Raw genomic sequence first — 15853 nt, 5'->3', positions numbered from 1 at the left:
ACTCAAATGCTGGCATAGTGAACACTTGAACGCTTAAATATGTCTCTTAAGATGAGGTAGCTCAAAGATCATGGCTAGACTTGATAGCTCTTACTTTCAAGCTTCAGACTGCTCGTATGACCTGCGCCATTATAAACCTGCATGTGCACATTTGAGAATTACAAAAAAACCCACCACCTATGAACGGTATTACTGATCAAATATGCTGTTCTGTATGCAGTGAGTGGGAGTTCATCATCTTTATGCCTCTTTTCATCTCATTTAATACGGTCTTCTGTTCCAGCTCTGCCATTCTTCAGCTGTCTAGTGTACAGCAACCTGGTATCATAATTAAAGAAATGAAAAGGAGAGCAGAATCTTTGGCAGTTTAGATTTTTTTATCAATATTAGGCTAGTTGCTCTCTGACACATTTCTATACAAATGTGTGAAACCCAATTACTTGCTTGAGAATGTATGATCAATAGAGTTGGTTATCTTTTTTTAAAGCCATCCAAACTTTTTTAGGTATGCCAAGGAAAACTTTTTGTAGTGATTTTTTTTGTGCTGCATAGATATTGGGAAGGCTTTTCTTTTGTGCTGCATATATTGGAGAGGCTTTTTCAGGTTTAATCTGTGGATGAAAACTGCTCTGCTTCAAGCCTGGGGTCTGTATTTATTCTTTGTCCAAGTCAGAAAGTAACACTGATGTTCTCCAAGTCTAAACTTTCAGGACGTGAGCCAAGCTGAATCATGAAACTGGCCTACAACTCATGAGTGTATTTTTCAGAAGAAAGAAAAAAACCGACACGACAAACAACTGCATTTGACTCTTTTTTTGATTATTTTTCATCTGTCTCGTGAGCCACGAATGTTCCTCTTCCACCTCCCTGGGACTCTGTGGGATTTGCTGTGACCTCAAAGGCTGGAGTGCAGTTTTCTCCAATGTTAGGTACAGCTTCAGTGCATGATTCCAGAGTAGTTCAGTGAAACTGACACTTAAAATCTTTTTCTGTAAGGAAATTTTTTTGCTAAGAAAGACACCAGAAACTTGTTGAAGTCATTCTTCATAACTTCAAACAAGTTACCACTAAATTTTGTGAACATAAATTATAGTTTTTATAGGTATGTCCTTAAAAATAGATGAATCATCAAAACTTTCGACAAATTAATTACTGTGGTCAGATCTCATGTGCTGTTGTATTAATGCAGAAAAACAAAATGCAGGTAATACACTTACTGTAACTAGACTGAGAGTTTTTGACTTCCTAAGTGAAATGGAAAAGCAAATGAGCATAATTTAATTTCTTTAACATATACAGTACAGAATTTAACATAATACAAATATTCCTCTCGGGTGAAGTGGTTTTTAAAGAGAAAATAATGTAAATTGCTGACAGAGTCAGGTTTGTTCAGAAGAACAAGAAAAACGGGACAGGATTTTGCTATAGGGACTTCTTAGTAGCTTTTCAGGAGAGGGCCTATTCTCTGCCTCACACTGACACGTGATGAGATGTTTGGATCTGGTCCTGAGTGCAGCAATTCCAAAGGTGGAAACACTGACACATCCCACCTGCAGGCATTGATTGCCTGTGTTTTTTGGCCTTATCAATGGGGTAGTTAATGACATCTACCACTGAAAAGTGCTTTAGCCTTTAACGTAAGAAGAACTGTCTATGTACAAGGTCTTGTCATAATTTTATCTGTTTTTGTCTGCAGGTGTTGAGAGTTATGTCTATTCAGCACCATTTTTTAAAATGTTTGCTGATAGTAGAAGCTATGAAAATACTAGTTTTGATTATACTGCACATAAGAAAAACATCTGAAGGTGAAACTGTATTTTGCATAACATAATCTGAAGACAAGTACATGAACAGAGTGATTAAATTATATTGAAAGAAGTAATTCACTGAAACTAGCAATGCTGGCAGGTTAACATTGTGTTTGACAGCCTGTGGTAAAAGTTCTGCAGTGCCATTATGTGAAGAAACTATTTGTGGAAGCAGTATATATTTATCTCAACAGATACTGGGGAAAAACATTACTTGAAAGTAGCACTCACTGAAGCAGCTGCCCACTAAGATGATTAATGATTAGAAATACTGCTGTTATTTCTGATGTGGAAAGATTGCTTCCTTCAGGAGAGAAACATATTCACCATGGAGTGTTTCAGGTTATTTCACCATGGGATCTGGATGTTCCATCCAGAATCCTAATTAAAACATTGCAAAGGTTGGCATCCTGATAGATGGGACCCTTCACCTCTCTCCTCTTCACAGTGAAAATGAACTTAGAAGAAATTGGCCTGATTTCCCACCAATTTAAGCCTAATGCATGTAGATAGCCCCCAGACTCAATGCCAAGGATAACACACTATGGGAAAGACCTTCAAAATTGCATCTTTTAAAGATTCATTCTGCAAGATTTGCTTCCGGATACCAAGCTAGATGAAATTCCGTCTGATCAGATATGGCTATTTTGTTAATCTTGCAACCCACTTAGATTTATAACCTACATGGCTAAGAGTGTCTCGAAGTCCAGGTCACGGACAGGGATGATATTATGCTAGGGGGTGTATAATCAGAATTAAAAACTGTTCCTAGCCCCAGGATAGGTAGGAAAGATATATGGGTAGTAATAGAGTGGATGCAGCAATGCTAAAAGGTTAACTGGAAACTGTTTGGTAGGATGGTCTCTGAGATATGCCTTAGAGGTGTGATGGAGCCCTTGTTCCTTGCAGATCAACACCTGACCTGCAGCTTTGGCTCCCAATTCTAGTCTGTGGGTCAGCACCCGTTCTTTTAGGTGCCTACCAGTGTTAAACGATGACAAAATTTCATATTGCTTACTTTGCGTAGTCACTTGGTGCAGGTCCAGTTTCACAGTTTTATATGGACAGGTGGAGCAGGTGATATGTGTCCCAGGAACTTTGTCTCTTGTTTTTCTGCAGTAGGCAAGATGGCTTGGAGTTCCTGCTAGGCTAGCACCCCTGTCACCTGTTGCAAAAGTAGACAGGACTGGAGGATTTGGGTTACCTCTTGCAGTGTAGAGAGCAGCAGATATGTGGCACGAACGTGCAGAACAAGATAAGGTTGTGTACTGGCCTCTTTGAAATATGCATAAACAAGTAGGCTATGCATATGGAATAGTTGCAGTTGTCATGGTGGCTCAGGGTTTTGTTTGGAGTTATATTAGGAGAGGATTAGGTGGGCAGAAAGAGAGAGGAGGGAGTAAAGAGCAGCAGTAAAGCTGATGTATTGGAAGGAATTTGTGCTGTGAAAAGTGCAGGAAACACTGATAAAAGTTCACCGATGCCTGCTAAGATAACTTCTGTAGTGGCTTCATCAGATCTTAGTCTGGTTATCTCCCCTTTGCAGTTAATGTCCTAAAGTCCATGTGGCTTTGATTTTAGGAAGAGCAAAACCAATGCTAGCCAAGGACTTGGTTTTGGAAGTTTCTGCTTCTATATTAATACAGCCATCACAATAAGTGTTTATTGTTTGTTTTTTTCTTGGTGTTTTGTTTAGACCTTTTCTATCAAAGTTAGAAAACCAGAAAGTAACAATGGTTACTGATATTACTTGTTTGAAGCTGACATTTTTTCTATTTTTTCTGAGTTTTGTAAGATCCTGAAATTTAATACCACTCCTCTGCAATTTGCATGTCTTGAGAACCTTTTTTCTTGTATGTTTTCACCTTTTGGTTAATGAAACAGTGACTGTAAGAACGACTGAAATTTCTTTTGCTTTCACTGTCAATATTCACTAACTTTTATTTAGGTTAATGATATGACATAATTTTCTTAGTATCAGGAATGACACAATCCAGCACTCAAATGGTGAGATTTTTTTAGCTATTGCTGTACTGACTAGGAGGGCGCTGTCACATTAGTTTTGAATAGATTTGCTGGTATCTATCTAAGTATAACTTCGCACTTAATGTAATCATCTGATATATAGGTGAATAGATCAAGAAATAATGGCTATTTTCTATAATTTTAATGAAAAAGTCATGTCTATAAATCCACTTAAGCTTATCTAGTGAGTAGTAGCAGTTATTAAATCACTTCTAATTTTGAGACTAATCTAATTAATCTGTGCCTGATGGTCATTTTAATGATGTGGATGGTAACCATCTCTACACCATGCTGTCAGTCCTCGCTCCTGCTTCAGGTACAAGTCAGTTCGGGATGGAAGGGCTAAGAGCCAGCAGTGTGCTAAACACTATTCAACAGGTTCTCACTTTGCAGTGTCTTCTGGTGGTAGACCTGGAGAAGGTCATATGCTTTGCTTCCTCAGAGCTTTCCGCACCAGTCAGTGATGACTTGCACACCTCCATCTTCATGAGGGACAGTTCTTCATCTTCATGTCCATTGTTTTGGAAGTCCCTGGCATTGCCCGGAACATTGTCACCTCGTTTTAATGTGGGAGTATAATCAAACTCTTTGTCCTGAACTGCTCCATGTTCCTTCCTTCTATGTCCATACAGAAGCATTTGCTTGGAAATAGTGTAGAATTTTGTAGAAGAGGAAAATTGTAGAGAGAAAAATTGTAAAAGAGGAACTGCTAGCAGAGGCTCCTTTTTCTGAACATTACAAGTCCCAGAAGCTCTGTATGGCTCCAGCCTCAGTTGCCTCAGGGAGGTCCAAGGACTCCGTGCACTATTCTCCAGCACACCTGTCTCTGGCTTAAGGCCTAACTCTGCTGAGCTGTTGTCAAAGCTACTGCATATGGAGCCTACCTGAGGTCTGCTGTTACTCAAAACAAGTCCTGAAGAAAAACCTTGAGGTAAAGCCAGACATCCAAATGGAAGGATGCTAGGGCAGTATACAGAGAATAGTGGGTATTCTGCTTCATTCCATTTCCACAAGAGAGTGTCATAAACGTGTTCTTCTTCAAAATCAATCTGTAGATTTAAGTCTTGGTCAGTGAGCATTGCTTGAGGACCTGTGGATTCTTTTTTGTGTAAATTACACATATATATATTTATTTATATAAATAAATTATAAATGTTGGTTGAAGAAAGAAGGAAACACATCCTGGCTTTCCGAGTTGCTCGGTATTTAAAACCAAGGTCAGAATGGAGTTAATAGATTTCTGGTTTTATTTTGAAAAAAATGTATTTTGCTGATTTAGTTATTTATGTGGAGTCTTGTACCTGAAGATGTACAATGAATCAGCCACTTGCAGTTAAATTCACATGTGCATGTATGTTCAGTTAAGTTCTTTTCTTACAAAACTAGAGATCTCCATTTATAGGTTTGAGACATGCAACGTTAAGTATTGACAATGTGGATCTGAGTTAACATGTTGCTTATTCTCTGCAACAAGCTAATTACTGCTTAAAAATTGATGAAATTCTGAGGGCCGTAGAAGTTTGCTGAAGTGATCTCTGGAGGTTTTCCTTTTTCCTTTCTTGCTCTTTTTATTCTTTTTGCAGCTAACTGAAAACTGTCTCTGTAGGCTTCCTTCTGTTTTCCTTCCAGCTTACTGAAACTTCTTTTCCTTAATGTTACTTTGATAAAGACTCCACTGCTTTAATATATAATTTTCATTGTGACTTTCATTGCTGCAATTAAGTGGCTAATTGAACAGTTTATAACGTGTATGCCTAATTGCTTCTGCAAGAGGTTAACAGTGAAAGGCATAGAAAATTAACACACAAAATGTTGCCTAGGTTACCTTTTACCGAGTAAAGCCTCAGAGATTTTGTTTACTTTGCTGTTTATGGGCAGTGAAACTCCTAAAGATGTTTTAATATGAAACTTCCTTTGATATTAAATCTTAGATGTCAACTACCGTGTAATATGCCATAGTTTAAAAAACATGCATGAAACATAAGTGTAGAAAATACGTTTGGGGTTTGGGGGTCCAGTCTGCGGTAAAAAATGTAAGACTGCAGTTAAACTTTTATTTTCCTGCTAATCTCTCCAAAAATACAGAGCAGCAATTTGGATTTTTTGGGTTGTCTTTAAAAAAAACAGAGCAAAACTAATACTAGCCTCTAAGACTACCTCCAGTGGCTTTCCTACAGAATAAATAGAAGTTTTATCTGCCTTTGCTATTTTGCTAAAGCCTGCCTACACAGGCTTTAGAAAAACTTTTATGCCAAAAAAATAGTAAAGTTCTTAGTGGTCACGTGGAGAAGTGTTTCCGTTTGTTCCCTGGACTCTGCACTGAGGGAAATGGAAACACCACAGTGTAAGATCAAATCTAACAAAAACTTAGAAAAAGATAAAGTTCTCAAGTGCATCTTCAGTGTTATCAATTTTTTAAAAAAATTAGGGGGTTTAATGTCATCATTTTGTTATTATAAAATAAGGTAATGATTATTTCATTATACACATTGTATTTATGATAAAACTACAGCAGAATAAGAAAAGGAAGAAGCAATAGTGTGAACGTTGGAATAAACTTGCTTGCTTGTTTTTAAAACCTATTCTTTATAAGTAAATGTTGCTGGCTAAAAAAAGTTGTCTTTACAAGATGTGTGGGGAAATGCTGTAGTTGGCAAATCTTTGTTTTCAGGCAGCTGGGGTTGTAAATGTGTTTTCTGTATTGTGTCTTCCCACTTTCTTGTCACCCCAGTGGTGAAAAACCAAATAGCTTATTTGAACAGTCTCTGTTGACTCTCGGAGCCTGTGCAATACCGCTCTTAGAAAGGAGCATTTCTCATGTTGACCTTCTTCTCCTCTGTGTTTAAACTACTATCCTCCCCTGTTTCTTTACCACTTCTGAAATTTACCACTTTTCTAAGTCATACTCACTTTCCTTCTGTAATCCTCTTGGTTATACATCCTGTACATTTTTGGACTGGTCCTGGTTTTTACTGTTACTTTTTCCTATACATCAAGGGAGATCTTAACATTAATGATGCAGGCAAATAATCTTTCTAAAACTGAATGCTGACCCAAGTAGGTGTCTGTATTAGTTATGATGGGCAAGGTTTTATTCTATTGATCTTGGAGAATTTCAGCTAGCTAAATGACCATTTCAAATAAATGGTCATATTTGAAAGTCTATATAGGCATCTATCTTTTTATTATACATGAATGTTCTATGAGCTTTCAGTTTACCAAAGTTATTCATACTGTATTTGAATTTTTCCTACCTCTGTTAACTCCAGTGTGGTTTTTTTTCCCCACAGGATTTAACAATTCTGAACGCATGTGCGACAAAGAGTTCATAATACGCAGAGCAGCCACGAATCGCGTCCTTAATGTCTTGCGCCACTGGGTCTCCAAGCATTCACAGGTATTCTCCTTTTGCACTCCTCTTCTCCATCTGTAATACATTGTCCCTATGAAATATTTTTGGGCAGTTCTGCTGTATGGTGTAACAAAGGTCAAACAACCTGGAAAGTTAGCGTTGTGAAGATAATATAGAAAATTGCTTGTAAAACCACACTGTTAAGCAAGTGAAGAATCCTTCATCTAGCCTTGTAAAGCCCTACTGAAAATATCCAGTTATAGCATTACACCTGGTAACATTGTGCAAGTGCTTTGCTGTTGCAATGTGTGTTGAAACATGCAATGAGCAGGTTGGATTAATCCTTCAGATTGTCCGCGTTCATGCTACAGGCAGCTTGGTTCAGTTACTTTGATTGAATGGGTTAAAATACTTGTGCTTGCATACATTTATCTATTTATTTATTTATTTATTTATTTGCCTTTACGGAAAGAGGCACCAGTCCTCCGTGTTGGTCCCTCTACAGCCACAACAGGACTGTGGGTCTGATACGTAATCATAAACTCTGTTGGCCGAGGGAGGGGAAAACAAAGAAATCTGAGCAGCTATAGGTAGCCATAGATAGCCATGTCCTTTAAGCTGCTGGGTGAGATAAATGTTGGAAGATTTTGGTGTACATGTAGAAGACTACCAGGAAAATTACTGAAAGAAACAAAAGAGGGAAGGAGAGAAAGAGGGACAGAGGGAAAGGAGGGAGGAGGGACAGAGAGAAAGGAGGGAGGAAGAAAGAAAGAGGGAAGGAAAGAAAAACAGTGAGAGCACTTTGGAAGCAAATGAAAGATTTTTGTGTGCCTTGGGTAGACAATACCTCATGGCAATTATAGACTGCTTTGTCACTACATTCTAATAATCAAGAGCACTTCATCTAAAAAGAGTTTATTGGACAGACAACTGCAGTGGTGGCAAGCTGTCCTATGTCAAACTCAGTTGCCTTTTTTTCCATGTAATGGGTTTAACTTTTGTAGAGGTTAAGTTTGCTAGAGAGTGAAGTCAGTAAGAAATGCACAAATGGGAAAATCGGTTGTGTTTGAAAAGCTAAACAGCCCAGAAGAGATTAATAAAACCTCTCTTAGTATCATGGGAATGATTGAACACTTTGAGTTATTGGAAACAACCTTTGTACACCAAGTTCTCTTTTACTATCTGTTAAATGAAAATCATCACATGGCAAAATCTTGAGCTGTACCAGAAACGACAGAAGTCTGTTATTACTGTTCTGTGTTATGGTAGTGTACTGTACATACTTATTGTGTCCCTGACACAGTTCATATTAAGCAACTGCTATGACTTGAGTTGACCCTGTATATTAATTAAAAGATGGTTAACTAATGTGACTGTGCAAATGTTAGGAGTCATCAGACTTTTGTCTACATTAGGCAACCCTCTACAACTAGTTAGACTGAAGTTTAAGTTTCAGAGCTGACCCTGATTGTGATGACCGTCTATCATAAAAATAAAGTGAAGAGTGCAAGCTCTATTATTGTAGCAATTCACCAAAAGTGAACTTTCTCTTCTTAAAAATACGTGTTCTTTGTTTCCATTTCAAAAGTACCCATGATATGCAGAAATACACCATTGTCCTGAATACTTTTGCACACACTTTTGCATAATATTTACCATTAGTATTCTTTTAAAAATATTAAGAAGACAAAGGTAATGGGTAAAAATTAAACACTGTGCATTTTCAAAGTGCAAGCTATTACCTGGACTCACTAGTCTCTCACCACATTTTATTTTTCTTATGGCAAGGGTGGCAGATTTTAATTCTCTAGCTCTCCTAATCCATTATTCCAATATAGCAAATATTTTAAAATATGAGGGCTTCGGAATAGATACTAATGAATGCTACAGCAACAGAGCATGTAATTAGCTTTTTGTGTTGTTTACTTGTGAGATGGGAGAGAGAAAGAACATAAGACCTCAGCAAACCAGAAATGACTGACTAGTTTCTGCCAAAAAAATACGGGACAGGACCGCATTGAGGAAGGCAAGTGAAGAATTACTGTCTGGCCAAACAGTATGAAATGTTGGCAGTAAAGATGTATAGTCCTGGGAGAGCAGTAGCTCAGAGCTTCATTTTACAATAACAACACAAACTGCAAGCCAGAGAACCCTTAGCCACCAGCGTCTGGTGAAGAAAATGCTTATTAGATTTACAAAATGACAAAACAATGTAAGCATTAAAATTCTATGAGATCAACAGACCTGCCAAAAACTTTATTACATTGTAAGGTACTTGCATCATTCTCTGGCCACTTAGAGCATTTGAGACATCCTTCACCTTCAGCAGCGGCCAAGGGCAGGTTTTATTCTCTCTAAAAAAAAAAAAAAAAAAAAAAAGGTGAACAAAATAAGTCGATATTCGCAAAGATAAACGTCCAATTCAGTATGCTTTGCTGATATTGTTTTCTCTCCACTTGGCTTTAAATTTCCTTTTGCTGCAACAACTAGGCAATTTCTGTCCTCTCTGGGAAAAGCTTCTCCTGCTGGTAGACAGTTCTTCTTGTGATGTGCCTGAGATCCTTGTGGTCATTGCTAGCCTGCACTGCTGTAAAAGGTGACTTGCTGTGCTCATTTTTTCTGCCAAAATGCCACTTCACAGAATCACAGAATGGTAGGGGTTGGAAGAGACCTCTGGAGATCACCTTGTCCAATCCCCCTGTCAGAGCAGGGTCACCCAGAGCAGGTTGCACAGGAATGTGTGCAGGCGGGTTTTGAATGTCTCCAGAGATGGAGACTCCACCATATCTCTGGGCAGCCTGTGCCAGGGCTGTGCCACCCTCAGGGTAAAGAAATTCCCTTCTCGTGTTGAGATGGAACTTCCTATGCTCAAGTTTCTGTGACTAGGCACCACTGAAAAGAGCCTGGCCCCACCCTCCTGACACCCACCCTTTAAGTATTATAAGCATTGATAGGATCCCCCCTCAGTTTTCTTTTTTCCAGACTGAAGAGACCCAAATCCCTCAGCCTTTCTTCATAAGAGAGATGTTCCAGTCCCCTAATCATCTTGGTAGCCCTTTCCTGCACCCTCTCCAGCAGTTCCCTGTCCTTCTTGAACCAGGGAGCCCAGAACTGGACACAGTACTCCAGATGTGGCCTCACCAAGGCAGGGTAGAGGGGGAGGATGACCTCCCTCAACCTGCTGGCCACACTCTTCTTGATGCCCCCCAGGATGCCATTGGCCTTCTTGGCCACGAGGGCACATTGCCGGCTCATGGTCATCCTGTTGCCCCCCAGGACTCCCAGGTCTCTTTCCACTGAGCTGCTCTCCAGCAGGTCAGCCCCAGTCCTGGTGCAGGGGGTTATTCCTCCCCAGGTGCAGCACCCTACACTTGCCCTTGTTGAATTCCATAAAGATTTCTCTCCGCCCAACTCTCCAGCCAGTCCAGGTCTCATTGTATGGCAGCACAGCCTTCTGGTATGTCAGCCACCCCTCCCAGCTTTGTGTCATCGGCAAACTTGATACTGATTTCCTTATTACTAGATGCAAAGAGAAGCAAAGACGTTAGATGGGTAAACTGTGGGGCTTGCTATAGTTCTCTTTTGAGGGTGCGAGATGCTGCTACAGACACGTTAGTGCTGCAGCATGTGAGTAACCCTGCACCATAACTAACTCTGTTCTGGTGCTTTCTGATCCACCAGTGACAGTTAATTCTCTAGAAGTTATTTTTCTGCCTAAATTATTGTGTGGATTTATTGTGTTCTGGTGCCCAGAGCACATGAAGTGCTGCACAGTCGCAGGGGAGTGTGCAGGCTGTGTTCAGAAACGTGTGCTATGTAAAGGGACTAATGTACAGCCATCTGTTAAAAGTGCTCTTACGTATATCATCCCACTTAGTTATTCCCTGGCCTACACCCCTCCCTCTGGAACCCTTTGGCTTGCTTTCGCATGCTGCTTTCAAGTGTATAATAACATGGGTCAGGGTTAGTGCATGAACTGAGGGATGGAGGAATTATCCAAACAAATGGTTCAAAGCCTTGCGTTTCTTCACTTTTCTCCAGCAAATCCTTGGCCAGGCTTTGGAGGGTCTTTTCTCTGCTGGGCTATGGAATGAATTAGCTTCCTACAGTATCTTGCAACTGTGTCAAAACCACCATTGTGGATGTTTCAAGGTCATTTTTTTGTTTAAAGCATTTGTTTTTTAAAATTTATCCAAGCATGGACGGTATTTAACATGTAAACTTGTCTGTGGCCAGAAAACAGAATCATTAAAATTAACAATTTAGCCTATTCAGTGAGGATGTGCTTTCATAAAGCGGCTTTCTTATCTTGAAATCATACTAAACAATGCTTAGAAAAAGGATTCATTATTTTTAAAACTTGGGTCATACGCTGTAGGAGCCTCACTTAAATTCTATGTAAATATATAGTGATCATGCCAAATCTGCAGCCCTTCCAGGAGGGCCGAAGGAACTAATTAATGTCTTCAGGAGCTCTCAAGGCACAGATAAAAATTTTGAAGAAAACATCCTCACATAATGTGACACATCCTTTTTGGTTTTATCACACTGAGCAAGACAGATCAAACCTATATTGTTCATCAGCCAAAACCAGGACAGCGTGAAAGATGCCTCGTTTAGGTTTTCCGGGTTTTTTTATTTATATTTCTTTTCTTTTCATTCCCTGTCCCTCCTCTTTTTTTTACCTAATCTTCTCTGTCTTTTTCATTCAGCCACCTACACGCCAACAAAGATTTCATTTTGCTCAAAATAACAGCAGATTGTTCATGTTTACATTTTGTTTTTAAAATGTAATTGAGAGGAACGGCGTAGGATTCTCCTGTTGTAAACAATGAAAACACAAATGACGAGGCAGACAGTCATTGTGAAGACAACAGCGTTGATGGGAACGGAAAGGGCTCGAGAGGATAAAACTCCCACTGACTCCTGTAGAGATGGAAAAATAGGAAGGGAAAAGGAGGCCAAGAGGAGGAAGGCTTTGTATGATTTTCCGTATCCTAGTGAGGTCTTGCAGCCTCATTTTCTTTGTTTAACAATACTTTCGTATCTTTTATCTAAACATTTCATGTTACAAAATCAAGTTCTTTCTGCTTCTGTGGGAAGCAGATTGAAATGGAGCTTGTCCAAGGAGAAAGCTTTCGCATCTGCTGGTGAAGAAAGAAAGGCTGGCTTCTCCAGACTTCCCAGTTTTGAATGACAGCCGGGTGCTTGTTCCCGTTGCCTTCATTGAAGATCTCAGCTGGAACGAACTGGCAAATCTTAACTCTCCTACAAACTAGATGGCTGCCAGACAGTGTCAGTGAGTTATGAAGTACCACAAGATCTGGGGAGAAGATCAAGGCTTGAATTTTGAGGGTGTAGGTCATGATCTTATGCCCGATGCCTGTCTTGCTCCAGCTGTGAAATAATCTACATGCTCAGACTGACGAAGCTGTGTTGGGTTTTCAACAGAAGGTTTTGCAGATGTAGTTATTGATAGCACTTAGGGATTGTGGAGGACACCTGTATACAGAGAATTGTCCAAGATGATTTCAGTTAGTTAAAAATAGTTCTAGTGCACATGAATTGGCCAATTCCATTTTGTACATTGGAATAAAAATTAAGATAAAAATTCCTTTATACAAGCCCCACTTGGCTCGTGTGTAAAGGCATAAAGTAATAAATATGATGCCTGGCAAAGTTATAGCAAGTTTATTGTAGAAATGTGAACAAATGACACTTAAGCCGCACTTATCGTACAATAGCAAGATGTGCTGTATTTTAACTACTTTCAAATAAAGCCCTAGGATCCATGGCCTCTGCCTTGAAATAGCAGAGAAATTTCTGGGGTTCTTTCTGAAATAAACAGATGTCATGATACAAGAAACATGAAGAAACAAAGAGGCTGCCCCAGAGAGGGGCAGAGCAAGGGAACCCCGAGTGAGCCTTCCAGCCTGCTACTGGTCACTTCGTGAAGAAATCCAGTTTGCATAAACTTACGCCCTGTGCAGAACACAGTTATGCATTGAACAGTAATGCACTTAATTGCTGCTGCGCTCTGTCCAAACGTCACAGAAGGGTAAGGGTTTGCTATACCATGACCCTTCAGGGAACGTGAGTCACCCCCAGAACCATAGCCAAACTTGCAGTCAGTCAAACTAATTAGCGGTACTCTGCACCCACTTCTACTGGAGCCTGACAGGTCCCTCTTCACAGAGGTCTTTCTGCAGAGCTCTTGAACGTACTACATCCCAGGACTTAGAGGCAGGGATGTCACATTTCTTATCTGTCCTGAACGCTTTAATCTGACGATACGTAATGGCTAGATTCTTCTTTCAAGGTTTCTTTGTACTACAGTGCTACACGGTGCTTGGATAAGTATGTGCTGAGAATTACTCAGTCCTGCTGTTAACATAGCTTGTAGTTTTAACCTGATTATATTCCATCAGGAGTGACAGGCTAACGCTGATACTGTAGAATCAGGGCTGTCACTCTTCCCTGAATGATGACTGTCTCTTTGTGCTTGAAGCTAACTGGAAGACAAAGCTGTTGTCCTTTGCTTGCTTCTTGAAGTACGCCAGACTTACTTCAAGTTCAGGGATGAATTTTCCTGATACCCAGTTATAATATCTTTTATCTCTTTTCTAATATAGAAATTATAATATCTTTTATCTGCCACATGTGTAAACTGGTTCGTTGCAGGTGAATTTATAAACATCTCCCTCAGCACAATTGGGTGTGATAGCCGAAGTGTGCTTTTATGCTGGAAAATTAAATATTGTTGTAGGGGACTGCAGCACTGGAGCAACTTCAGTTAACTCTGATAGAGTTTGATCTGCTGTGTGCAAGATTAAGAGTCACTCCACTGATGACATTGAAATAATTATCTGTTTACACTTTGGCATGAGAGCAGATATATTAAAATAACAGGGCAAAACGCATCTATTTAAAAATACTCCAAATTCTTTGTAAACAGTCTTTCAGTAGAGCTCTCTGCCTTCCTGGATGTTTCCAATACTGGGCTCCCAGTGGGATTTTATCATAAACCGGTCACTTGGAAGTAATCAGTTATAGCCAGTAGCAAAGCTAGTCTTTCTCAGTGTCTGTGCCCGACTTGCTGCTGCAGTTGGGGGCAAAGGACAAGTAGTCCGCACACAGAATCTCCACTTTGTTTGGGTACTCATAGAGACATCTAGAACCCTGACTCGAGCTTTACATTTTCCTCCCTTTCACATCTGGCATTTTTAATCTTCCGTTAGATTTTTCTTCTCCCTTCACTAATTTAACCCTTCCTCTCCCTCAGAGCGTTTTCTCTTCCAGATGCCTCTCAAAACTTTCCCATCTCCAGCTATTACGCGAAGTCCCACCAATTTATCTCTTTGCCTGACATTTCTTACTTGGTACCTATCTGGTTACTTCATCTTCCATTTTAGAAATGTGACCACTTCTTCTTCTTTCCCCACGTTTCTCTTTTCTGCTTCTCCCTGTTTCTATATAATACATCCCTCTTCAGGTTCCCTTATCTGTGCTTTATGGATTGAAAAATTCTCACTGTGTAGCTATTCACAAGATGAAGAGAAGTGGCTAGGAAAATATTTCACTGCATCAAGTCCTCTTGCTCGTAGTGATAATATCAGCTACATCCGGGTGCATCTGTGGAAAGACCCTGGGCTGTGTGAGCCAAGGCTGGGAATCTGCATTGGAAAGCAGTCAGCTCCCTTACTTCCCTGCTTGAAAAAAGCCTTCCAGCCTGGGAGGCACACTCAGTCAGATGGATGGAGCCGTCCCCCCATCCATGACGAGCCCTGCCAGCTCGGGGTGTGACACTCGGGTGGGTGGCACGTTCCACCGATGTTGGCCAGAGCATCTGGAGAACTTTTCCATTCTCGGGTCTCCTCAAGCATAACACTATGTAACAAAAATTGGAATGAGAAAGAGAGAGAAGCTAATAAAATGAGTCCAGATGCATTCAGCAAAGGCTGCCGTGAGGGAGTAGTGCTACATTTATCCTGACAACTCATACTCCTCCTCCTCCCCTTCACATGGCAATCACAGGGCGCCGAAGCCAGCCTGCCAATTGGCTTTTTTGCCTTGTAAGCAGGTGCCTGAGGAGTTGAGAAGTTGGCTGTAGTTTCAGAGCTGTACTTAGGTGAGATTATTTTTACATGAAGTGTGTAGGGTTATGTTGAAGTTGGATGATGCAACTCTGTGAAAGGGTTCTTTCTAGCATTTCTTTGTGGTTTCTCTGTGCACAATTCCTACCCCTCTCCCCTCCTGTCCCTTCCTTCCCTTCCTCCAGTAGTCCGTATCACTTACTCAAACATCAAGTCCTTACGACATACTCAAACATAAATTAAGTTCTCAGGTTATAGCTCCCTTCTATTTGTCTGGGTTATTCAATGTTCGCTCACATTTTTTAAATGAAGAATGTTTCCTCTCACTTTGGAAGATGTTAAGAAAGAGGGAGGGGAAAGCTTTTGTAGTTTCACTGACCCCATGTCAAAACTTGAAAATTGTATACTCTGTATAAACCACTGACAGTAAATCTACTATTTCTAGTTGTACCTCACCAGCATAGCAAAGTTTTCTTTTTCTTGCTTTCTGCTGCTTCTGCTGCAGTCTCTTTTCTTCTGGCCAGTGATTCCAAATCCATCCCCCCACTTTTTTTTTCCCTTCTTTTTTTTTTTTC

General features: G+C 40.1%; 1 protein-coding gene across 2 annotated transcripts in view; it reads left to right on the top strand.

The window, feature by feature from the left end:
* Positions 1-15853, top strand: part of RASGRF2 (Ras protein specific guanine nucleotide releasing factor 2) — a 131272-nt gene that overhangs the window by 92004 nt on the left and 23415 nt on the right. For both annotated transcript variants that reach the window (XM_063320429.1, XM_063320428.1), the window contains exon 18: positions 7124-7230. In XM_063320429.1, the coding sequence (XP_063176499.1) occupies positions 7124-7230 (107 nt within the window). The remainder of the gene's footprint in view (positions 1-7123; positions 7231-15853) is intronic.

This window comes from Chroicocephalus ridibundus, chromosome Z (assembly GCF_963924245.1).
Source record: "Chroicocephalus ridibundus chromosome Z, bChrRid1.1, whole genome shotgun sequence".
NCBI lineage: Eukaryota > Metazoa > Chordata > Aves > Charadriiformes > Laridae > Chroicocephalus > Chroicocephalus ridibundus.
This window is presented reverse-complemented; position numbering and strand designations above follow the sequence as displayed.